The sequence below is a fragment of the Nicotiana tomentosiformis genome, chromosome 3 (genome assembly GCF_000390325.3).
Source record: "Nicotiana tomentosiformis chromosome 3, ASM39032v3, whole genome shotgun sequence".
Lineage (NCBI taxonomy): Eukaryota > Viridiplantae > Streptophyta > Magnoliopsida > Solanales > Solanaceae > Nicotiana > Nicotiana tomentosiformis.
The window spans coordinates 88,721,295-88,747,423 of record NC_090814.1 but is presented as its reverse complement, the minus strand read 5'-3'; the positions used below and the strand labels follow the sequence as shown (position 1 = coordinate 88,747,423).

General features: G+C 38.3%; 1 protein-coding gene across 2 annotated transcripts; it reads right to left on the bottom strand.

Moving 5' to 3' along the window:
* Positions 1-15,892: 15,892 nt before the first annotated feature.
* On the bottom strand, positions 15,893-23,867 carry LOC104096010 (cyclic nucleotide-gated ion channel 1). 2 transcript variants are annotated; one of them, XM_009602287.4, is made up of 8 exons: positions 23,535-23,867; positions 22,610-22,761; positions 21,667-22,201; positions 20,236-20,448; positions 19,398-19,681; positions 17,581-17,692; positions 16,944-17,180; positions 15,893-16,758 (listed from the first exon to the last, which is right to left on the bottom strand). In XM_009602287.4, exons 2-8 carry the CDS (start codon positions 22,636-22,638, stop codon positions 16,060-16,062), a joined length of 2,109 nt encoding a protein of 702 aa, XP_009600582.1. In that variant the 5' UTR covers positions 22,639-22,761; positions 23,535-23,867; the 3' UTR covers positions 15,893-16,059. The 2 variants fall into 2 exon arrangements, with proteins under 2 accessions (XP_009600582.1, XP_009600581.1); XM_009602286.4 differs by having other exon boundaries at positions 22,610-22,747.
* Positions 23,868-26,129: the final 2,262 nt, after the last annotated feature.

Genomic DNA, 26,129 nt, shown 5'->3' with positions numbered 1-26,129 from the left:
CGGCAGGTCTGGTCAACAAGTAATTTATCCACCATTTTTTGGTGGAACCAGTCATCTGAAATACAGCAAAATCGACCCCATTGGTCTCTACTATACCCATGTTCTGTAGAACCTCGTGACAACTGTCAAGATACTCCTGGGGGTCCTCTGAAGGAGAACCACTGAAGTGAATAGGAAAGAGCTTGGTAAACCTGTCCAATCTCCATAAAGCCTCAGAAGACATGGCTGGCCCATTTCCGACCTGTGCCGTAATAATCGGCTAAACCAATCCGACTGGATGAGCTGTTGGAGCCTGATACTGGGGAGCTATCTGCTCCGAAGCGAAGTGGTAGGAGTCTGGGCTCCTCCTCCAGCCTGAGAGACTGCTGGTTCCATGGGAAATATGCCAGTCTGGTCCACACTCTCCATAAGGCCCACCAAACGGACCAAAGCGTCCTGAAATACTGGGGTAGCAATGAACCCCTCCGGAACCTGAGCTGGTACGACAGGAACAGTCTGGGCTAGATCCTCCTCGTCAATCTCTATCTGAGGCTCCACTGCTAGGGCTGCTGCTCGGGCCCTAGGCTGGGCCCTACCCCTGCCTCGGCCTCTAGCACGGCCTCGGCCTCGACCTCTGCCCCGCGTAGGAGCAATCACTGGAGGCTCTAGTTGCTGCTCAGCTGAGGAAGCGGTACATGTTCTCGCCATCTGCGAGAAAATAAGAGTAGAAGAGTTCAATCAGTATTGAGAAAGCAAAATTGCACGACAAGGAAGAATAGAAATGAAACTTGTTCCTAAACTTCATAGCCTCTAGAAGATAAGAATAGACGTCTCTGTACCGATCCTCCAAACTCTACTAAGCTTGCTCGTGAATCGTGAAACCTATGTAACCTAGTGCTCTGATACCAACTGTCACGACCCGAAATTTTCCACCGACCGGATCGTGATGGCGCCTAATATTTTACTTGCCAAGCAAGCCAACGTTAGAGAATCATTAAACCATTTTCTTATTTTGATTCAGTAAATATCAATAATTAACTCAAGTGAAATATAATAAGTGCGGAATATCATAAAACGATATTAATTACTACCACCCGGATCTGGAGTCACAATTCATGAGCACTCTAGAATTTACTACAAGTAATAGTCTGAAAGAAATACAACTTTCTGAATGAAAGAAACAGTAGGACATAAAAAGATAGACGAGGACTTCAAGGTCTGTGAACGCCAACAGATCTACCTTAAGTCTCCGGACAGCAGACCAATAACAAATCTCGATCAACCTGAGCCGGTATCAAATCTGCACAGAAAGTGCAGAGTGCAGCATCAGTACAACCGACCCCATATACTGGTAAGTATCGAGCCTAACCTCGATGAAGTAGTGACGAGACTAAGGCAAGGCACCTACAATCAACCTGTACAATTTAACAGTGCATACACAAATAACAGGAATGAAGAACTAAATAGGAAATGTCGGGAGGGAAAACATACTGAGGGGAATACAAGATAAAAAACTACAACAGAATGATCATCGGAGCAGTCAATATACCACGAATCAAAAGGAATAGTGAATACAGTAAAGAAAAAAATGCTCGACATCACCCTTCGTGCTTTTACTCTCAATCTCACCATAAAATTAATAGAAACGGCACAGCATCACCCTTCGTGCTTTTACTCTCATATCATGGCACGGCATCACCCTTCATGCATTAACACTCACAATATGACACGGCATCACCCTTCGTGCATTAACACTCACAATATGGCACGGCATCACCCTTCGTGCATTAACACTCTCCCTTACCATAATGCAATGCATAAATAACAACGGGGAGATAGGATAACAAGTACAAACCTTACTTCAACATTTGGTTCCATAATATCAATCTCAACTTTGAAATTAAAAAAACTCAATTATCACCAGAAAATTCCGTAAACATGATAAGAACGATAATTTGAACAACACTAGTATAACACGTTGCAATTTGGCATAGGAATGAGACAATATCAGAAAAATAGAGAAACATGGAAAAACAGGTAAATTGGCGGCGCATAGGTACTGATCACCTCACATATACGCCGCTCACATGAATTTCACTTAGCAATTAATCTAAGGTTCCTAATTCCCTCAACTCAGGGTTAGACACAATACTTACATCACTCCGAAGGCCACTTAATTCTCAATCACAGCTTTTTCTTTGGAATTCACCTCCAAACCACTCGTATCTATTCAAAAATAACTCAATAATATCAAATATCGCTAAAGGAATCAATTATATTGCATAAATTAGATTTTCCAAATTTTCCTCCAAAAAGTCAAAAAATCGACCCCGGTCTCGCTTGGTCAAAACCCGAGGTTCGGACCAAAATCCTTTTACCCATTCACCCCCGAGCCCGAATATGTAATTAATTTTGGAATCCGACCTCAAATTGAGGTCTAAATCCCCAAATTTCCGAAATCCCTATTGTCTACCCTAACCCCTAATTCTACCATGAAAACTCTAGATTTTAGGTTGAAAATTCAAAAAATGTAATGGGTAATTGAAAGAAAATGGTTTAGAATCACTTACCAACAATTTGGGGAAGAAATGACTCTTGAAAAATCGCTCCTCACCGTTTGGTTTTTGAGAAAAATGAGTTTTTTGGCAAAATCCTGTTTTGGATTCTGTTAAGTGCTGGGCGACAGTGTTCATCGCGTTCGCGAGAGCACTGTCGTGTTCGCGAAGTGTATGGGCTGCCAAGCCTTCGCGTTCGTGAGGTAGTGCTCGCGTTCGCGTAGGCTACCCTTCCCTAGCCTTCGCGTTCACGAGACATTGCTCGCGTTCGCGATGAAGAAAAAGGCTGACTCCCCCTTCCCAGTGCCTAACACTACGCGTTCGCGATGGGCTTGTCGCGTTTGCGAAGGGTAATGCCCCCATCGCTTCGCGTTCGCGAAGAAGAAATCCTCAGCTGCCCAGTTTACTCTTCGCGTTCGCGTGAGGACCTTCGCGAATGCGAAGAAGGACATGCCAAAACACAAATTCTGTAGAAAAATCAGATTTGCAAAGTCCAAAACATCCCGTGGCCTATTCGAAACTCACCCGAGCCCTCGGGGCTCCAAACCAAACATGCACACAAGTCTAAAAACATCATACGAAGTTGCTCTCGTGATCAAATTGCCAAAATAACACCTAGAACTCTAAATTTAGCACAAATTTAAATGAAATTTTCAAGAACACTTTAAAATTTCTAATTTCTCAACTGGACGTCCGAATCACGTCAAATCAACTCCATTTCTTACCAAATTTCACAGACATGTCTTAAATATCATAATGAACCTGTACCGGGCTCCGGAACCAAAATACGGACCCGATACTAATAATGCCAAATATCAATCAATTCTTAAAAACAAATAATTTCCAAACTTTTAATTTTCATCAAAAATTCATAACTCAAGCTAGGGACCTCCAAATTTGATTCCGGGCATACGCCCAGGTCCCATAATTCGATACGGACCTATCGGGACTATCAAAGTATGGATCCGGGCCCGTTTACCAAAAATATTGACTGAAGTCAACTAAAATCAACTTTTAAGGAAAAAATTCATATTTTCATTAGTTTTCAACATAAAAGCTTTTCCGGAAACCTGCCCGGTCTACGCACGCAAATCGATGAGGGCAAAAATAAGATTTTTTAAGGCTTAAGAGCGCAGATTCGTGTTCTAAAATATAAGATGATATTTTGGGTCATCACAACTTCTTCTTCCCCTAAGCATCGCAAGAGTACTCCCTCGAATGACCTTCTGTATAGAGTATCTCTGTAGTAAAGAAAGCGAGGTGCACGACGACGGATTTCGGTCCTTCTCCTCAGATTTTCTAGAAGTATCCCATAGCATAAGTAGTCGATAATGGGTTGTCACCATTCTTCTTTCTCAACTTCAGAAATAGCGACAAGATGCTTGAGTTCATTTTCTTCACCTTCAGCCTCATTTGGTGGCGGTACTACCCATTTTTGGTAGACAGTAACTTGCGCTTGATCAGGTAGGGTTAACGATGAAGCTAGGGCACTTAAAGCATCAACCTTCTTATTTTCTTTCCTTGGCATATGCTGAATAGTCACATCACCGAGCCTCCCCATTAAATTTTTAGCGTAATCATGATATGGGCGTCGTTCAGGCTTCTTGACCTTGTAACTACCTAAAATCTGATTGACCACTAATTGGGAGTCATCAAAGACTTGCAATTGCAATTGCTTCATATCAACGGCCATTTCAAGCCCAAGTATTAATGCTTGATACTCAGCAACATTGTTGGAACAGAGTTGTGTCAAGGTGAAAGAGTAGGCAAGACTTCACCTTGGGAAGTGACAAATACTACGCCAGCACCAGCTCCTCCACGATGTGCAACACTATCAAAGTACATCTTTCATGGAGGTTGAACTTCAACGACCATTACGTCCTTATCAGGTAGTTCGTCAGTTAGCCCCAGTCATCAGGTAACGGATGATCTGCCAAGAAGTCGGCCAATGCTTGTCCTTTTACAGCCTTTTGAGGGATGTACAAAATCTCGAATTGTTAAAATTGGAGGTACCATCTCGCTAGTCGATCACTAAGAACAGGTTTTGACATAACGGACTTGATGGAATTTGCTTTAGAAACAAGACGGACAACATGAGCTTGAAAGTAGTGCTTCAACTTTTGAATTGAGAAGACTAGCGCCAAACACAACTTTTCAATTGGCGAATAATTCAGCTCGTTTGGAGTCATCATCCTGCTTAAGTAGTAAAGAGAGTTTTCTTTACCCTCACTATTTTATTGGGCCAACAATGCTCCAATAGACCTTTCTTGCACCGCAATGTATAGTATCAATGGCTTTCTAGGTATATGAGCTGCTAAAACTGGAGACTTCATTAAGTAGGTTTTGATACTTTCAAAGGCATTGCTACAGGCTTGGTCCCACTTGAAAGGAACGCCTTTCTTCATAAGGCGACTAAATGGTTGGCACCTCCCAGCTAGGTTCGAGATGAATCTTCTAAGGTATGCTAGCTTTCCTTGCAGTCTTTTCAATTCATGAATATCCCGAGGCTCAGGCATTTTCAAAATGGCATCTACTTTGGCTTGATCAATTTCGATCCCTCGATGTCGGACAATGAAACTAAGGAACTTTCCAGAAGTAACTCCAAAGGCACATTTTAATGGATTCATCCTAAGTTGGTACCTCCGGAGCAACTCAAATACCATTCTCAAGTCTTTCAAGTGGCCGCCCTTCTCTCTTGATTTTACCACCAAGTCGTCAACATAGCATTCGACATTCTTGTGGATAAGATCATCAAAAATATTCTGCATAGCCCTTTGGTAAGTAGCACCAGCGTTCTTCAAGCTAAAAGGCATTACCTTGTAGCAATAAATACCCTTGGGGTGCGGAATATCACCGCCCTGCCATGACCGTTCCTCGTGTTTTAGCATTTTACGGCCAAAAAACTAGAATTCCGCCTGATTCCCATATTTTAGTGTGCTATAGCCCACGCCTTCCCAGTGGGTAGGGCCCCCTGGACCCGGATCGCCTAAAAGTTTTTAGGGCCATCGAATATGACCTAAGGAACCATAGTCATCGCCCCTCCATTACCGTTCCTCGTTATTTTGCGTTTTATAGCCAAATAACTAGAATTCTGCTCCTTTTCCATATTTTCGTGTGCCATAGCCCACGCCTTCCCAGTGGGCAGGGTCCCCGGACCCGAATCATCTAAAAATTTCCGGGCCATCCAATTGAATATAAGGTACCATAATCACCGCCCTGCCATGACAGTGATCATTCTTTTGCGTTTTACGGCAAAAAAACTAGAATTCCGCCTGATTCCTATATTTTCGTGTGCTATAGCCCACGCCTTCCCAGTGGGCAGGGCCGGCCGGACCCAGATCGCTTAAAAATTTTCCGGGTCATCAAATACGACCTAAGGAACCATAGTCACCGCCCCTCCATGACCGTTCCTCGTTTATTTTGCGTTTTACGGCCAAAAAACTAGAAGTCTGCCTATTTCCCATATTTTCGTGTGCTATAGCCCACGCCTTCCCGGGGGCGGGTCCCCCCGGACCCGTATCGCCTACAATTTTTTCGGGCCATCAAATTAAATCTAAGGTACAATAGTCACCGCCCCGCCATGATAGTTCCTCGTTGTTTTGCGTTTTATGGCCATAAAACTAGAATTTCACCTGATTCCCATATTTTAGTGTGCTATAGCCCACACCTTTCAAGGGGGGCAGGGGCCCCCAGATCGCCTAATAATTTTTTGAGCCATAAAATTGAACATAATGTACCATATTCATCGCTCATCCATGACCGTTCCTCGTTATTTTGCGTTTTACGGCCAAAAAACTAGAATTCCACCCTTTTTCCATATTTTCGTGTGTCATAGCCCACGCCTTCCCAGTGGGCAGGGCCCAAGGGCCCAGATCGTCTAAAAATTTTTCGGGCCATCAATTACGATCTAAGGAACCATAGTCATCGCCCCGCCATAACCGTTCCTTATTTTTTTGTGTTTTACGGCCAAAAAACAAGAATTCCGCGGTTCGAGATGAATCTTCTAAGGTATGCTAGCTTTCCTTGCAGTCTTTTCAATTCATGAATATCCCGAGGCTCGGGCATTTTCAAAATGGCATCCACTTTGGCTTGATCAATTTCGATCCCTCGATGTCGGACAATGAAACTAAGGAACTTTCCAGAAGTAACTCCAAAGGCACATTTTAATGGATTCATCCTAAGTTGGTACCTCCGGAGCAACTCAAATACCATTCTCAAGTCTTTCAAGTGGCCGCCTTTCTCTCTTGATTTTACCACCAAGTCGTCAACATAGCATTCGACATTCTTGTATTTTACGGCCGCGTGATGATCGAAGTCAACGCATACTCGAATCTGGCCATTCTTCTTCCTTACAGGGACAATACTTGAAACCCATGTTGGGTATTTAACTTTCCGAATAAATCCAGCTTCAATGAGTTTGTTAACTTCGGTTTCGATCAGGGGAACCAAGTCCGGCCTAAAGCGCCTTTGAGCTTGCTTAACAGGACGAGCACCATTCTTGACTGCAAGGTGATGGACTGCTACTTTAGAGTCCAAGCCAGGCATTTCTTTGTAACTCCAAGTAAAGACATCCCTAAACTCCTTGAGTAACTCAATATAAGTGTTTTCTTTATCAACTTCTAGTAAAGAACTTAGGTAGGTGGGTCTTGGTTCTTCATCAGTGTCAAGGTTAACTTTTTTTTAAGGCATTAATTGTTGCCTTCACCCCTTCTTCAAGTTCCGACGGAGCATCTTTTGCATCTTCATCTTCTTGAGGGTCCCCATCGTTGAAGGATATATGATAACATGGTGAAACATCCTCCAATTTTGCATTATCCTCCATTGAAGATTGAATACCATTCTCGCCTTGTATAGTAACATGATACGAAGAACTCACACTTTCTTCATCTTCGTCATGTTCCTTAGTGTAGACGATAATATATGGCATTACCTTTAGTACTTCTTTACATGAAATCACACATTTTATTTGTCGCCTCATTCTAGAAGGAACCAAACTTTGGAAATCCTTAGAGATCTTCTGGATTTTGGGCGAAGCGGGTGTTCTTATGCTTTGAAAATTTCTCTGAAACTTATTCCCCTTCTTTAATGGACCCAATCTCTCTAACACGGAAGTCTTCACAGTTGATTTTCCAAGTCGATCAAAGACAGAAGGCTTGTTAGAAGCGGTAGATTCATCTTCTACAGTGATATAATTTCTGCTCACCCTTCTTATGGAGATGTGCACTAGTGACGGTTGCTTGTATCCCAAACCTTCACGTGGTTGTCTCGCCGCAGCTTCTGATGGTAGCTTTCCTAACTTTGACGGCTCATTAGGATTGTATCCAGCTTTTGCAAATAGCCTGTAAGCGTTAGGATCAAAACCTTTATTTGTTCGCTTTGTATGGAGTGCCATATTCTGCAAACAATTTTCGGCCACAAACCTTGCAAACGGCATTGAGGATGACTTTACTGCCTCAATTCGTTTGACCGGAAGAGTTAACCCCTTTAGCATGTTAGTTTGGAGATTAGATGATTCACCTTCATCTTTCTTCTTTTTAGGAACGTATTGGAGCGGAGGAGTTACTTTCTTGCCGTGAGACACAATGTTCCCTTTATGAGACTTATTTGGGTTGGGGTGTACCTTCTCAGCAACAACTTTGGTTTTGTCAGCAATCACCTCAGCTCTCTTAGCCGTGGACTCATCATCCTTGTCATTCATGACATCATCAGCTTTTAGCTCCTTCACAATGCAGTTCTTCAAGTAGAACTTTGCATCGGCGAAGTGTGACTCAGCCTCGGTGAATGGTTCGTCATCAGCAATTATCTTCTTATCGACTTCACCTTCGTAATATTTTAAACATTGATAGTAGGTAGATGGAACCACTTTATTCTCATGTATCTAAGGCCTTTCAAGCAAGACGTTGTATGATGTCTTTGTATCGATCACATGCAGCCATGCACTTGATTGCATATCTTCAATGATGATTTCCAGCCTGAGCGCGCCTATGGCTCTTTGCCCCCTTGGTTGAATCCTTGGATCATCACACGACTTTTTGAGAGTTCGTTCATGGGAATACCAAGTTCTTTCATAGTGCGAATTGGCAAAATGTTCACTGAGGATCCTTCATCAACCAAAATTCGATTTACCCTTTCATCATGTATATAGCCAACCAGGTACAATGGGCGGTTATGAAGAGTGTCACCTAGCAGAAGATTGTCATATGTGAATGTGACTTTTTCCTCACAAGCATTAACTTCTTGAGGAATGGACTCAATGAGCTTTTCCGAAGATGGTGCCAATGGTAGGTCATCACTTTTTTCTTTCCCTTCGTCAGCATGGTAACAAGAGGTATCGATACCCCCATGGGAAATCTTCATGCGGAACCAACTTGGTAAAAACTTCTCCAAGGTCACTGGATTTCGTGGCTTTTGAGAGTGGTGCACCTCCACTTTTGCTTTCTTTAAGTGCTTAACCGGATTCCATCTCCTTGGTCTTTTTACCATCATTTTTCTTGTTGGTTGTTCTACTGATTCTTTTCGTGGGCTCCTTCTGTGGTGCCTACGACGAGTCACCAATGTCCAACCTTCATCATCATCAGGTTGATTGACTTCAGCTTTGTCATTCTCCAGTAATTCTTTATCTTTACTTTCTTTAAAACCACATAATTCATCCGGACTGAATGAGCCAAAGGTGATAGAGACTTGGTTTGCGCTTGCTTTCTCATCTTCAAGCACGATCTTCTTTTTGCAAGCCAAGTCCATAACTTTGTCCTTGAAGACAAAGCACTTCTCTAGAGGGTGGCTCACAAGTCGATGGTATTTGCAGTAATTTGGGTCATTTGTTTTCCCAGCTTCATTTGGTCGCTTCATCTCCGGAAGCTCAATGAGATTTAACTCGAGGATTTCTTTAAAAATAGCTGGCACATCAGAATCGAAATGGGTACTCTTTATCTTGCATTTCTTATAGAGTCAACTTTCCACTTGGCTTATCTTGAAAAGAAGTGGATTTCATACTCTGCTTCTTGCTCACCTTCGTCGTGAACTTTACAGGTGATGTGTTGACATTCATAGCTTCTTTGCTTTCAGGCTTGGGTACGAACTTGCCCCACTTCCTGACTTCTTGCTTATCGTTCCCTTTGCGAGGTTCATAGATGGGCAGCCTTTCATTTCCAGCAGAGGTTATGCTCAATTCCATGTCATGGGCACGAGTTGCAAGTTTTTCAAATGTGCTAGGCTTGATACCTTGCAAGATGTAGCGCAATCCCCAATGCATACCTTGGATGCACATCTCTATGCCCGAAGCTTCACTAAGCCTGTCTTTGCAGTTGAGGCTTGCATTTCTCCAACGATTGATAAAGTCGATAACTGGTTCGCCCTTTCGTTGACGAGTATTTGTTAGTTCTATCATACTCACAGGTATGTTTCGTGCTATAAAAGTGATTGAGGAATTCTTGCTCTAGTTGATCCCATCTATCAACAGATCCAGCCTCGAGGTCCGTGTACCAATCAAAAGCATTTCCTTTTAATGAGCGGACAAACTGCTTAATGAGGTAATCTCCATAAGTCCCAACATTGTTGCATGTCTCAACGAAGTACGCCACATGTTGCTTTGGATTGCCTTTGCCATCAAACTGTTGAAATTTTGGAGGTTGATAGCCAGCAGGCATCTTCAAAATATCGATCCTTGAAGTGTATGGCTCGTAGGTAAAGGAGGACTTGGAAGCGACTTCACATTTGTTTTTTATAGTCCCTCCAATGAACTCCTTTAGTTGATTGATTGGAATCATCCCTTCCAAAGACACTGGAATTTCCTTAGTGGATGCAACTTTTCGTGGGGGAGGATCAATCTCTTGAACTTCTGGGAGTTTGCCAGGTGCATGGGTGGATTCGTCTTCCATCAAGATTCCCACTCTATCTGTTAGCTTGTCGATTCTAGCATCTTGATTTTGCATGCACTTGGTCAAGCCAGCGATTGCTTCCATCAAGTTTGCCAACTGCTCCTCCATAGATGAAGTATTTGTCACCATGGCTTGCATGATTGTCGTGGATGATGGAGAGTAGCATAGATTTTCCCACAGATGGATCCTTGATTGGCTCACGCTATGTGGTGTAAGTGGGGAGGATCTATCACTTGAAGCATCATCATCTTCCTTCACAGCAAAGTGATTGGATCCGGAGAGGTCAAGCAGAGCAAGAGTTTTCTTGATCTTTTCAGCAACATCGCCTCCTCTTTCGGGTGCGTTTGTAAAAGATCTTGCTCCTTTTGAGGATAAAGATCCGAAAACAGGATTTGATGCGGACGACACTTGGGGTGATTGTTGTCCTAACGAGCTTGCTTTGCTCCTCGTAACTGGTCCAAAGCTTCCAAATGTAACATCGAGGATACTTTCCACATCAGCATAGAACCTGGAATTAGCAACCTTGGTGGAAGTTGAACCGGAGTTGATTTTCTTTGAAGCCATTTCAATGTTCTTAAACTTCGGTGATTGAAAAGTTGAGATGAGAAGTAGAGATTGTCCCACTGGGCGTGCCAGAATTTGTAGACAATAAATTGCGTCGAGAAAATAAAATCAGGCCAAAAAATATTGCAACAATCGTAGTATTTTATTTCAAATATATGAGTGTTACAATCTCTATAAATCCTATGATTCTTCTTTCCAATAGTAAATGAATTCAAGGGCATTTGAGCTTGATCTTGATTTGTTCTTCATTCTTGAGCTTGAACTTGATTTGTTCTTCGTTCTTGAGCTTAAACTTGATTTGTTCTTCGTTCTTGAGCTTGAACTTGATTGCTTGAACTTGGATTTGATTGCTTGAAGTTTGAAACTTGTAGAGGAATTTGCAGCATTTGATCCACGAGCTCTTTCTTGCTTCTTGTTATCACTTCTGGTCTCTTTTCTGGATTATGAAGACCCCTATTTATAGTTATGGAAGGGAAGAGTTATGATAAGAACAAACTCTTTCCGACCAATCAAATTGAAGTGTGATATGATAGCATTTGATTGGTCAAAATATGTCACTTGTACACGTGGCGCGGTTTCATTGGCCTTCTAATGTGACTTGACATGCCTTGTCATTTTGACACGTGGCATGATCCTATTGACCCTTCCGTTTGACTTGGCGCACCACGTTATTTGACACGTGGCACCAAACTTGGCCTATAGGAAGATGACATCTTGGGCCTAATGAAGTGGGCTCATCACTTTAGTCCAATTAAATGAGCTAGCCCAATGGATTAAGACTTATTTATTTAATCTATTAATATTGGACTTATACAATTAATCCAATTATATTAGCCCAATAAATTTATTTGAACTAATATATCTTGAATTTAAAATATAGTCCAAATTATTTTATGAATTTAATTTCAACAAAATTTATATGCCCACAAGGCCCTTCAATCTTTTTTATTTCCCGTCCGGTATCTGATATTCACATTGGGATATCGATTAATTCAAATTTACACCAATTAACACACCTTTAACGAGGAAGTGTTTCCTGCCATAATTTTTATGTATGACCTCGAACTTGTGACAAAGTTTTAAAAAAAAAAAATCTTATTCAATGCACCACAACCCTTACGGATACAAACCGCTAGTCACACTAGCATTCACGCCACTATAAAAATCCAATTAAAAAAGAAAGCAGCAAAGAGTTACAAATGAGCAATTAAAAAAAAAGTCTTATTGGCACTTTGTTTAGGTTGGTACATTATTTTTCGTTTACCAAGCAAAATACCAAGCAAAAAATAAATAAAAAATGAATCACTTATATTCTTAGAAAACACTTTTCAGCAAAAAAGAAATTCCGATGAAAATATTTTTTATTCATACCAAACATAACCTTCATGATTTTTGGCGGTCAAATTAGATATAGAGTATATTATTTAGCCAAAATCGAATGATTTCTTAGTTAGTCATTATCATCATGTCTCATTTTGTAGGTGTAAACATCAATGTATTTTTTATGCTCCTGAGAAGAGGCGCAGATTGAAAAAGAGTCTCTGTGTTGGCTAAATTATAAACCACTAAATTCAGATATAAAGCATTTCTACCAACAACCAGATTGTGACAATCATTTTGAACTCGATGTACACGTGTCTCTTTTTCTCAATTATATGTGGCCGATTTCTTAAGGACCATCCCAAATTGAAACATTTCACCTATAACATCAATCATCTTTTCATAACTATCTAATTTATACAATTTACATCATTAAGGAGTAATTTGTATAGTATTGGTTTTTACATCATAAGTATATTACACATTTGACCGTTCGGCTAACCCCAGTTTTTTCACATTTGACAGAGAAACAGAAACGAGTTAAATTAGTGGAGAGCAAAATGGATCAATGATTTTAATTTTATGGATTCATGACTCTTCAACAATTGAACTCATCACTTTATTTCTAAATGAAGAACTAACTTAAATGGCTGTCCACCAAACCGATTAAATTAAAAATATTTGACGTATAATATATGTATAATTTGTGTATAATTATGTATAATCCATGTATACAAACTTGAAAATTAAACAATAGATTCAGCCAGTTATTTGTATAATTCTATTTAAAATTATAAGTTCATAATTCAATATTTTGAGTAATTCCAGTGAATTTTATACGATGGAATGGCGAATTTTCCTTCCATGGAAATAAAATACAGAAATATACGATGAGCAGATGTATGTCAGTGACCATGCAATTGCTCTCGTTTTTTAGTGCAATGGTCCACGAGCTTATGTACAAGTACATCATATAATTCCATCTTAGACCTTTTCAATTTTCAAATTAATTGTCAGGTCGTCTTTTAATTAAAATAAACAACAGAAATCTATTCTCTACTTGATTCGGTACATTTTATGGACCCACTTCTATGTTAGCAAGTATAGATTAACTTTTTAAATTTATTCTTTTAGACTTATACTTTCAATTATATGATACTTCTACTTTAATAAAACAAATTGTATTAGTAAAATTGTGACGAGGGAAATAGCATCACATTTCAATTAACTTGAGTTACTTTTCCCTGACCTTGCAAAACTTGAGTTACCTTTCACGAAATTAAGGGTAAACATTTAAGGCATTGTTAAAATGTGCTAGAAAATGTACGTAAACTAACAGTGTCAAAATGTGAGAGAATAAAGGAATTAGTTAAACAGGTACATCAATTTTGAAATAATATAAAGTATTATTAGCTTATACTAATTTAAATAATTAGAGGGAAACTGTCACCATATTTTTAGAAGATGTTATAATTTTGTAAACGAAGTTAGAGAATAATTTAAGTAATTCCTTTCTCTTATCCCCCCCCCCCCCCCCCCCCCCCACCCTACATGAAAGGATATAGAAAATAAGTAGAAGGAATCAGAATATCTAAATGTGGAAAAAATGAAATATTCAAAAAGGAAATCGCTTTATCTATTTTCATCTAGAAGTGCTTCTTTTTGTAATAATTTCGGTTTTTTGGGGGGGTTGATCTTGAGATACCGCCAATGTTAAATGTATACAAAGTATTCTCTAATATATGGTTTAAAACGTTGATTCCATTTTGGGATAATCTCTCAAAATGAATGTTGAATAGTATCAGGTTCTCTTGATTTCCTTTTCAGTAGTGGTAGACGTAGAAAGTATTGTATTTGTAGCAGCAATTGCAGATGCTTTAAATATTAAAAAATAAAAATGCAGATGTTTTTGCCAGTTGCCACTACATTCACTTTTCTTAATTATTTTGCTTTCATTCACCAAACATAATTTAACGCCAATAATTTTAGTGTTGTCATGGTTTCATTGCCTACTTTCTATTGATTGCTTCAAATCCCTTTACAATCAAATGTCACAATTTCCGTGACGAATGGATTGATTCTTTTTATTCTCTTATCCCACTCGAGATAAATTAGTAGTCACTCAACAAGTGGCGGAGCCACATGCACCAAAGGCGTCGGAAAATTACACTGTATAGTTCGGTATTTTTTTTTAAATATGTATATATATTATATAATGACACCCCTTGACTTCTTGGTGAGTTTATTTCTTTATATTTTAACTCCCCTTAGTGAAACTGCACTCAACTTAGCGTAATTAGTCATCAAAGTTATTTTTTTTTCCTCTCAAAAGTCATCTTGCTTTACCTAGTTAACCTTCACGGTCATCTTAGCAAAAATTTTTATTTTTTGGTAAGAATTATTGACATGACATGCTCAATTTTAGGAAAACATATTTACAAAAAATTAATTTAGCATCTGGACTTTCTTTAGGACCCAACCCACCCACGCCCGATTAACACAAGAAATCATACTAACAAATCATTTGGCTTAAAGTAAAGCTTGTGTTCTATTGTATTTAAGTTATCTTCTAGTAATAATTTACCAAATTAAAGGGATTGTGGCGATCTTAAAAGACACATAAAAAATCAAGGCGAACGGGACAACTAAAAGAGAAAGGGGGACAAGGTAATTAGGATATGAAAGAGTAAGAGATAAGAGTGTAACACAGAATTTATGGTAAATATTTGCCCGCACCGAGGCTTACACGGTTACATCTAGTGGTAAAACTAAGTAAAAGGAAGGGGTTCAAACGAATCCTCTTCGTCGAGAAATAACACTGCACAAAAAGGATAAAAGTGATTAATTTTTATCATATTTAAGTTGTTGAATCCCTTAACATGAAAAACAAAATTCTTGTATAATGGTAAAGGGGTTCAAAAGTTACTATAAGCCTATTCAAATCCCAACTGTAACATTCTAAATTATTTTGAATACCCTTGTATAAATTCCTGACTTTTTCACCTAATAAATACATAAAAACACTCTCTTCTCCTTTCTGCAGGGTGTTCAAGTTGCTTCTTTCTTGGGCTTATAGGTCTACCAATTTGTCCAAGTACTCAGGTAGCTAACCTATCAATTTTTTTGGCATTAATGAAGCTGTCTCCAATTCTGAGCCACCAGAAAGTGAAGCCTAGCCCAAAATTAAGACCACTATCTTTGCTAATCCAAATGAAAGAGATAGGCTGAATATACGGTTCAGAATACTACAATTGTCATTTAGTTGTGCTTTATCCCAAAGAAGATGGGAGTTCTTGTGGTCAAGAGAAAAAAAACCAAGTTTTCCTTGCCGCAATCATGTAAAAGCCGTTCCAAGGTATAATGAGAACGAAGTGAAAAGGACACTCTGCTTAATAAGCTGATTGCATGTAAAGGAGACGGAAAATTGGAAATAGAGAACTAAAACACCCCAAATAAGTGATTTTGTTGATTTCCATTCGGACTGTTTGTTACAGAATTCTTTTACTCTTAACATCAAAAAAATTATGTTCAGATGTCAAGTAGAACAGGTATCTTTTGTTACTTTCCGTCAGACTGATTTGTGTTTTGGACGTAAAATACAAGTCGAAGAAGCCTATCATTTCCTTTGTACAAAATGATGTTTTCTTGCCAGTATGAATTGAGGATTAATATATAAGATATTACTACAAACAAACTAGTATACAGGAGAAACATGTAATCAATCATATACAAGAAGGCCAAGCATTACAACATACTAAATACAGTTACTTATCTTCTGCAGTAAAATCTGGTTCAGCTGGTTTCTGAAGCAAAATGGGTGATATCCTGTCTGTCATCCTTGCTTTCTTTGAAGTATTGCGCCGCAAAGCACGAAGTGCATTAGCAGCAAATCGTGACGCATAGATAGTAGCACCCAAACTTGGCGAGCTACCACTTCCCCTCGCTAATGCATCTTGCAATCTGTTTTCTTCTTCGTGAAGAGACTCCTCTAGCTTCTTCCTACAATGACGGCGCCATGCTGCTTGTATGAAGCAAGCTGCCCAGGTTCTCCATTGCTGCGAGTAAAACCTAAAAGTATGGCGGAGTTGCTTGCTATGAAGTCTTCGGAACTGAGAGGCCACAAACTTCAAATCATCGGCCACTAGAGCAAATGCTTCAACTTCTGAGAGCGCTTGGACAGTTCGGGTTGAGATTGGGAGGTTATTTGATGGATGAGGATCCAGAGCCCAAGTAAGAAGCTCTTCTCCACAAAAATCACCCGCTTTCAGATAATCAGAGTTAAAAAAGCCTGTCCTCCCTCCATTAGTGGTTACGGTCAATAGTTTGCCCCGCATTATAAAAAGCATCTCATCAACTGGATCACCTTCACGCACAATGAAGCTGTTCTCCGTGTAGAGGACTGGCCTGAGACGGTCACATAGTGCATCCAGGAGTTGCTCATCCATTTTTTCAAACATTGGAACCTTCAAATATTCATATATTAATCAAAATCGAATACTAATATTTAACAGATTAATACGATTAATTCAAATTTAAAGAAAAAACTTCTAATCTAACTAGTATCAGAAAACAAGGTCATTTAGGTGCGATGACATACATAAAAAATAAAAAAATTATTGAGTTGCAAAGCAGGAATAACATAACTTACCCTCATCAGCAAAGCCAAACAAAGATGGCGCTTTATATCTCTTCTGAGGTCTTTGGGCAGGTTGTGGATCAGATTCTCTTCATCAACACCCCTAGTTTCCTGCCACTTGTATTGCTCATAGCGCCTGATCCGCTCCCTGAGGTGCTCGGGGAGTAAGCGGTGAGACATCCACTGCTCTGCATCTCGTCTTTTCACCCTCATCTCCTCTAGTCTTATTGTTGTTGACTGCAGATATGTCTGTCACACCACAAGTACTTCAGTTAAATAGGGCCAAGTGAGCACTAGCAATTATGACCACTGAAGTCAAAACAACATCTTATTATTTACCCTGTCCGTAAATCCCTGCCACCCATCTATTAGATGCAACTGACTTCACAACGATGCTGTTACAAAAGAACATTTTGGATATAGAAGCCCCACAAAACATTTACACAACCTCTAAAAGTTGTTTTAACCACATAAGGCACATCAAGAATATTCCTAAGTTGACAATCTAATGGATATAATGAGAATTCTATAATAAACATGTCGCAGGCTCGCAGCTATATTGGAAAACAATTATTTTGGTGTGTCTTCTAGTGTAAACAACAATTTTTGAATTGCCTGAACTTTGAAATAGACCGGAAAGCAAATCTACCTGCATATTTCCAATAAGAAAGGAAAATAGCACCAAGCCAGCAATGGAAATGAAAACCGCAAAGCAAATTTCCCAGACGTAGGTACTTGTTTGTAGGTTTTGACCGAGGGAACTGCAACATCAAGGAGCAAAGTATCAGTTAGAATGAATAAGAGAAGCTAATATGAAACTGAGAACGGCGAAGGGTCAAATATACCCTTGTACTTTCGAAAATGGTCTAAAAATACCCCTTATTATACTATTGGGCTATATATACCCTTCCCGTCATACTTTGGAGCAAATATACCCTTATTTTGGATGGAGTGCCACGTGTCAGCACCAGATGAAAACGACCCATTTCTTTTTTCTTACCCGATCCGTTTTAAAAAAACCACCACCCGACCCGTTTTAAAATTCAGTTTTTTTAAAGCATATATTTTGTAAAAACTGAAATTATTTTTTGTAAAAACTGCAAAAAAAAAAGGAATTTGCAAAATATATATTTTTAAGTCTTTTCAGTTTTTTTAAAGTATTTTTTTTTGTAAAAACTGAAAAAAAAAATATTTTTTAAAAATACTTTAAAAAGTGAAAAAAAAATATTCTGTAAAAACTGGAAAAAAAAAAAGGAATTTGCAAAATATATATTTTTAAGTCTTTTCAGTTTTTTTAAAGTATTCTTTTTCTAAAAACTAAAAAAACTGAAAAAAAAAAAAAGACTCTCCTAAAGCAGTGGACTACATATGCATTAGTTTTAAAAAAATAAAAATATTATGCAAAACCTTTTTTTTTCCAGTTTTTACAAAAAAAATACTTTAAAAAACTGAAAAAACTGAAAATTATATATTTTGAAAATTCCTTTTTTTTTCAGTTTTTACAGAATATATATTTTTTAATTTTTAAAGCATTTTTAAAAAATAAAAAAATTTCTCAGTTTTTACAAAAAACATACTTTAAAAAAACTGAAAAGACTTAAAAATATATATTTTGCAAATTCCCTTCTTTTTTTTCAGTTTTTACAAAAAAAAAATTCAGTTTTTATAAAATATATGCTTTAAAAAAACTGAATTTTAAAACGGGTCGGGTGGTGGGTTTTTTAAAACGGATCGGGTAAAAAAAAAAAAAGAAATTGGTCGTTTTCATCTGGTGCTGACACGTGGCACTCCATCCAAAATAAGGGTATATTTGTTCCAAAGTATGACCGGAAAGGTATATATAGCCCAATAGTATAACGAGGGGTATTCTTAGACCATTTTCGAAAGTACAGGGGTATATTTGGCCCTTTGCCGAACTGAGAAAGACAAGGTCCTTGTTTATTAGTAATAGATCGCCATCCTAATTCCTAAGTGCCAATCTTTGGGATTGAATCTAGTTCTTAAAGATCCTTTCAACCTCATTGTATTCAAAAGGAGATGCTTTCACTAAAATAAATTCCCACATTTTGATTTCAAAGATGCTATAAAATACTAACTTGTTAAAAAAACAAAAATTAAAGCCGGACTTTATGGACAGGTTGAGATATATCTCGCATGACAAGTATCCATCTCCTACCCTCCCCCTCTCCTGGGCATATCAATTTTAGAGACCGATACATTCTTTTGAAAAGGAACAACCCCAATGTTCTAGCATCATGGGAAGTGCACTATGCTAAGCCACAGACACACAAATATAAGCCACAAGCTATCAAAAATCTTATTCTTCCTGCCTCAGTTTGCAATACATGGTTGAAGAACAGCAATATAATACATACATATGAGGTTAGACAGACTGATAGGTACAAAAATATCAACAGCAAGCATGCAGTTGAATAAGCAAAACTCAAGCAAATACAGTAAGCATACCTCAAGTTCTGCAGACCCCACCAGAAACAATAAAAGAACTTCTGCGGAAAATCCATTGATTCCACAACACCTGACTGGAGGGCGTCAAGGAATATCCCAAAATCAAAAAGTGTTGCGTTTGGTGTCTCTATAGGACATGAACTATTTAGCAATGTTTTAAATCCTGTATGATCATCATCACAGTACAATGAAGCATGATGACACGCAGATGAATTTCCACATGCTCGTTGCCAACAAGTAGATTCACGTTCTATAGAAAACAGGTACCAAAACGCTCCAAGTACCTAAAAAGCAGAGAATAACTTGTTATCAATGTTTCAGCAATGATAGTGTACGGATAATGGACTATAAGATATGACTTAACTCCTTGCTAATATTATTGAATATCTGTAGTGATCATATGTTTGCATGCCAGCGAAAACTTAAGATGAGTGAAAATCCACAAATTTTATTCCTTTAACACCAGTTGGGACCAAAAATAAAATCAAGGCTTAAAAAGACACCTTTTAATAAAACCATCCCAATTTTTTTTAATAAAGGTTGTGTCCTGGCTATCTTGCGCGCACCTAAACTATTTCACCGGGTACCTACTACCTCCCACTAGCAAAGGTATTGGGTAAATTTGCTCACCAAGACAAATGGAAAGAAATCACTTGGTAACATTTTGTCTACGTTGAGATTTGAACCCTAGTCCCCAAAGTTTGCACCCACTTCTTTGACCACAGGCCGGACCTTAGGTGCCATCTCAAAAATAATTTTTAACACATTAATTTAAACTATCTGAGTGCATAGCATGATAGCCTTTTATAATCAAGCTTATTAGTTATTACAAACTTACATGACTGGCAAGCATATAAAGAAAGAGATTGAACGCAGCTCCAGCCCATGCTGTTTCAGTGAGTATGCCGGAAGTTCTAGTGACTTCCTTATATAAAGGATAAACTCGAAGGAGCCTCGGAATATATTGGAAGAAGACAACAAATTTCAGCAAATTCTTCGTGTTCAAAGATCTAGCACCCCGCAATTTAGGAATTACAACTAAAATTACAACCTGAAAAGACAGAAAAACGACATGAGTTAAAACAATAAATCTAGAATTTGCATTTGCATAGAAATGAGTTAGCATGCTTATGGTTAGCAACCTAGTCGTTGTACAATCTCTTTCAGAGCTGAGAGTCTAGCTTAACAACATACAAATCCTTAATATCATGAAGCGCATGAAAAAACAGAAGTTTAGAAAATCATTTAATGCCAAAAAAGTCTGCATATCATGAAAATCTACATTCTCCATGACAGAGGGATACATTGGTTGTTTGAAGCAACATTAATCTTGCACACAGTCAACCAACCATGTGTTATCCAATAAATAAGAATATTTTTTAAATCAACACTTCAATAACATTTTTAAAAGAAAGACCAAAGGTTCTGAAGAAGCCAATACAAAACAAAGTAAGAAGGTTGAGTGAGCCTAAATAGACCGACAGTGAGGACATGACCTTCCAATTAGGCGATGTATCACCATGGACTAATGGTCACTCAGGACAGCAGATATTGTTGGTTAAGCAACAGAGTTTGTTGTACTAGATTTTTGAGACTGACCATCAATAGTACAGGCCTTTTATGCTACACCTTAAGTTGATATTATCAACCAACAACAATAACAAACCCAGTGAAATCCCACAAGTGGGGTCTGGAGAGGGTAGTATGTACGCAGACCTTACCTCTACCTATATAGGTAGACAAAGAGGTTGTTTCCGGTAGACCCTCGACTCAGGAAAGATAAAAGGAAGAAGCAACAACAAGCAAACCCATCAGAAAACCGAAGCGATAATACAAGACTAACACTAAGTGGTGCAATCAGAAACCGAAATGAAAGAAACAACAAGTAATAACAGAAATCTAAAGAATAAGAAAACGCAAGACTAACACTGAGTAATGCACTCAAGCTACTGGAACGCGCAAGGACGACGCTCGTCTACCTAACCCTCTACCTTAATTCTCAACTTCCACACCTTCTTATCTAGGGTCATGTCCTCAGTAAGTAAGCTGGAGCATCGCCATGTCTTACCTAATCACCTCTTCCCAATACTTTTTAGGCCTACCTCTACCTCTCCTTGGGCCCTCCAAGACTAGCCTCTCACACCTCCTCACTGGGGCATCTGTGCCTCTCCTCCTCACATGCCCAAACCATTGAAGTCTCGCTTCCCGCACTTGTCTTCAACCGGGGCCACCAAAACAAAAAAAAAAGAATAAGAGTAGTCACTCTAACCTGTGGTAGAGGAAGAACGGCAAGAATATCTATCAAGAAGTAAGAGGACAAGTATCTCTTTGCTATTTCCCAAGCATCTTCGACCAAAACTCCTCTTCCAAATACACGTGACGAAGGGGCGATGAAACCAGTACGAAATTGAAGCACAATATGGAGAAGGTAAAAGATATCAGTGATGGAACGCAAAACACTAGCTGTGATCTCCATTTTTCTATCCAAATGAAGGCATTTGTTATCATTATCAATCACTGGAATGTAAAAGAACAAAGGATCCAAGGAGACTGCAATCACACAGGATAACACAAATATTTTGTTCCACTTCTGAAGAAAAGGTCCTTGAGGATCAAGCATCTTTTTTTCTGATCCCAAACTTAAGCAAGAATTTAAGGCTTGTAGTATGCATTTGATCCTTTTAGAACCACATTCCAGGACTTTGTGTAATTCATTAGAGATCATTCCAACTTTGCGCCAGCGTGCTCTATCATTATATGGAAAATTCCCGTCTGAACTTTTCTCTGAGTTCCAATCCTGAAACCTGCATGGCAATCAATTAAAGTGCAGAAACAAGCTTAGAGTCAGACATCACAGCAAATTGATCCACGATTACTAATACCTCACTACACGAAATAATGAAATGATGCATGATTAATTCGCAGCAAGCAGGTTAATGTTTGTGTTACATGGTCAAATGTATCAAAATAAAGTCATCCCACATAAAACCAGAATAGTGGTCGGATACCCGGCTTCTCTTTTTTCCTTACAATTCCAAAATTAGTTTACTTTCCATTCCCTCTAACCTGTTCATTTGTTTGATTTTCTCCTCTATATCAAATGCTTAACAAGTGAGCCTAGTTCAATATGCTTCCTAAACGAAAACATTCAGTGATAGCATATAATATAAGTTAATACACAAAAGGGTTTGCCCAGGTTCATAGAAACTGACCTCACAAACTTCTCTTGCCGGTGATTCATAACTTAAGTCAATGCATCAAACTGTTCAAAGAGGCAGTCAACTTCCAAAATCCTTCGAGGGACAACACATTTCTTCATAAAAACTGCCTCGAGTAATACAACCAGGACCCTACATACCATTCCCTGAAAATGTTATTTACACAAGTTTATGGGATATTATGTTGATTCTCTCAGATTTTAACAGTTAAACCAGAAACCCAGCGATAGATTTCCTCCGAATATGGATGATTGAAATACTTTAGAGATGTTGTCACATGCAAAACGCTTCGCTACAAAAATCATAACATTTAGAATAGGAACTGAACTTGCTTAGTAAGTTATAACGTGGTCTTGTCATGAGAGAGGACTGAGGAGGATGCCAAATAGCTCAAAAGGAAATGTTTACACAAAAAATAACTATAGCAAAATAACAGTAACCTAAATTGAATTCGAGTTCAAGCTAGTCTGAACTTCCAACAAGGTCAACTAATCTAATTGAAGACATCTATAAGGCAATTTCTCTACTTTTCAATGTTAATGCCAGATAATTCAATAGGAAATGTTCACATGTAAAATCATTATTATAAATTGTAATAAAACAATAAAAGAAGAAAGGAACCCCCCCCCCCCCCCCCAAAAAAAAAAAAAAAGCAAGTCATCAAAATAATGTTAAAACTGAACTCTACCATCAAGAAATTACTAGAATGATCAAAGTCTATACACAAGCTAACCACTTTGACCATAACAACCACTAATTTCCAATAACAAGGCAACAAACACTGAAATTAAAAAAAATAAAAATTGGCCAAATTTCAACCATCCAAATGAAACACCTACCTACTAAATTCAACTACAAAGATATTAAGAACGAAAAAAATGAAATGATTAAAAATCCAAGCAAGAGAACTGACACATACCAAATCAAATGTTCCGGAGAAAACTATGACGCCACTCTGTAATAACAAGAAACAACTAAGCTTTCAGAGATGAAGCAGATAGAAGACGAAGACGACGATTATTGACTAAAAGGAAGTTTCGCGGAGATTTCTTAGGGTTGATTTTGAATATTTTCTAAAAGATAGTATTATGAAGCAACTTGTCTTGTTTGATTTCCAATTTGGTTTTTATACTCTCGGAAAGGACATATAGAGAAACCAAAAGAGATGGGTCATATGCCAGTATATAGCGCCCCAATTGGGTCCTATATTTTATTTTCTCGTGTTCCACTCCTGGATTTTCGAACCGGTGTCATATGTTTCCGGTTCCTCGTCACAACGGTGCTTATTTTCGAAACTAACGGCGACGGCGCGCTTGCTTGTGTTTTTTTCTTTTTTGTGTTGGGTCAATTATTATTCGTTTTGTTGTTTACGATACTGAAATTAATTTCATCTCTTTCTTTAAGCGAAGTATTAAAATGACAATGATGAGTCTTTATTTGCAGGGCTTAGCGTGTAATAAAAATTTGTCATGTTAATAGATGAGGATCACAGTTTTTGTATACAAATAATCTGCATATATGCTTTTGCTTTAATAGCGAAACAAATTAGTAAGCGTTAGTCTAATTCGTACCAAATATAATCACACATCCTATAGCTAACAATATAATGTAACATAAAATTCATAATAATTAGATCAGTTGGACCACTTATTTTATGTCTATTTTGTAGAGCATAATTTTTTCGGGCTTTTAACACACTTGCCGGGCCAAAATAATTGCAATCTAAGCCAAATATATAGTAGTTATATGTATAAAATAAGTATATTATATATTAATATATACAAAAATATAAATTCGCTGACTATTATTTGGGGATCAGCTCTATTGAAAATAGCACGAGCTAACCAGTTTTCGGACTGGTAATTGAAAAATAGCCCGCGTTTGTAAAGTTATAAAAAAATAGCCACTATTTTGCTGCAACACGAAAAGTTCCAGCATAATATACTGGAGATTGGTGCACATGTGTATGAACTTCCAGCATAATAAACTGAAGATTGGAGCATCTGTGTATGAACTTCAAGTTCACATGTAAAAAATTTAAACTCCAGTATATTATGCTGGAATATTTTTTTGGATTTTGAACAGTATTTTCGTTCAGATTTATCTTTACATGAAAAATGACTAAATTTCGATTACTTTTTAAAATATGACTATTTTTCAATTATGACCACTATTTTTGAATTTCACCCTTTATTTCAACCTTTCTCCGACTCCTCGAGGTTAACAAGTACTCCGTACTAGTTAATCTTCAGCCCAAACTCCACAGGTGTTGCCTATCGGTGTGGGAGTTGGACTTATTGGTGCTGGACTAAGCAAGACATATCCAGCTTATAGCCCAAAGCTGAGTGGCCCAAAGAGAAGAGGACCCGGCCTTTCTTATTTATTTTGTATCTCATTTTTTTTATTTCATTTGTGTCTACAAATAAATACTTAGCTAAGGCTACTTTTGTAATCAGAAACCTATTTCTGCAGTTCATCTTGCCTCGCTTCTCTCGTCTTGTCTACCACTCACAATTTGGAGTTTATAAATCAATGCAAGACACGAGTGTTGCAACTTGCATTCATTTAAATATTTTACTCATGTAATTAAATTGTTTAATTTAGTATAAAACAACATTATAAATAACTTTGTTCATCAATAATAGCATTTATTTGCAGATGTAAATGCCATGTTTTAGTGGTATTGCCACGTAATTAACTTGGTAAATATTCCCTGATAAGAACTTTTTGGTGGGTTTAGCGCCGCTCTTAATCATAATCTCCGCCCAAAAGACATAAATTGACCTGGTCAGGTAAGAATAGGAGATTTCGAGGGGGCATTTCCGGGCGTACCATATATTTGACTTCGAGCAGGTGTGTCACAGCGAGTTATTCAGGTAAGTAGAGGGTGCCCAAGAGGGGGAGGCCCGACCCGTTGATGTGTTTCATATAGTAGGATGGAGGCCGTTATGCCAGATATTATCATACAGGTATGTTTTGATTCATTACAGAGGGGCACCATTTGTATTTCATTATAGTTCTACTGGTCGGGACGAATCCCTTATTTGTTGCTTCATTTATGAGTGAGTTTCATGCTTTGCACTCTATTTTCGTGTTTGCTCATGTTGGGAGATTCTCTGAGTGGTAGCCCATGTCTATCGTTGTTTTTATTCATCATTAAGAGTGGTGAGATTAGAAGTGAGTCCTTGTTGTTCATCATGGTAAGCTTGATGTGATTTTTCCTGAGTATTTTGGTTACGAGCTGTGATTTGATACTCTACCGGGGTGAGAGTTCAGCGAGTGTTGTGATTTATTGGCAGAGCTGAGTTAGTGGAAGATTTCAATTGGTATGATATATATTCGATATGCGATTTAGAGTTGAGGGCGAGATCCTCGTGGTCTCTTGTGATTCGATATGTTTGAATCGGGTTGAGTACCGCGGTGGAAGTTATATCAGGATGGGACCCTTGTGATTGTTCATATGCTTTAATTCTTTCCTTGTTATATTATTTTGTAGGTTAGTATTGATAGAGAG

Bases quoted from the DNA above. Each gene is read 5' to 3' on its own strand.
- LOC104096010 (XM_009602287.4), bottom strand. From the start codon at position 22,638: ATGAATCACCGGCAAGAGAAGTTTGTGAG. The intron at 20,449-21,666 runs GTTAGAGTGACT...CTGTCTTTTCAG, and splicing joins CCGTTCTTCCTCTACCACAG to GTTGTAATTTTAGTTGTAAT. The intron at 17,181-17,580 runs GTAGATTTGCTT...GTGGTGTGACAG, and splicing joins TTCTTATTGGAAATATGCAG to ACATATCTGCAGTCAACAAC.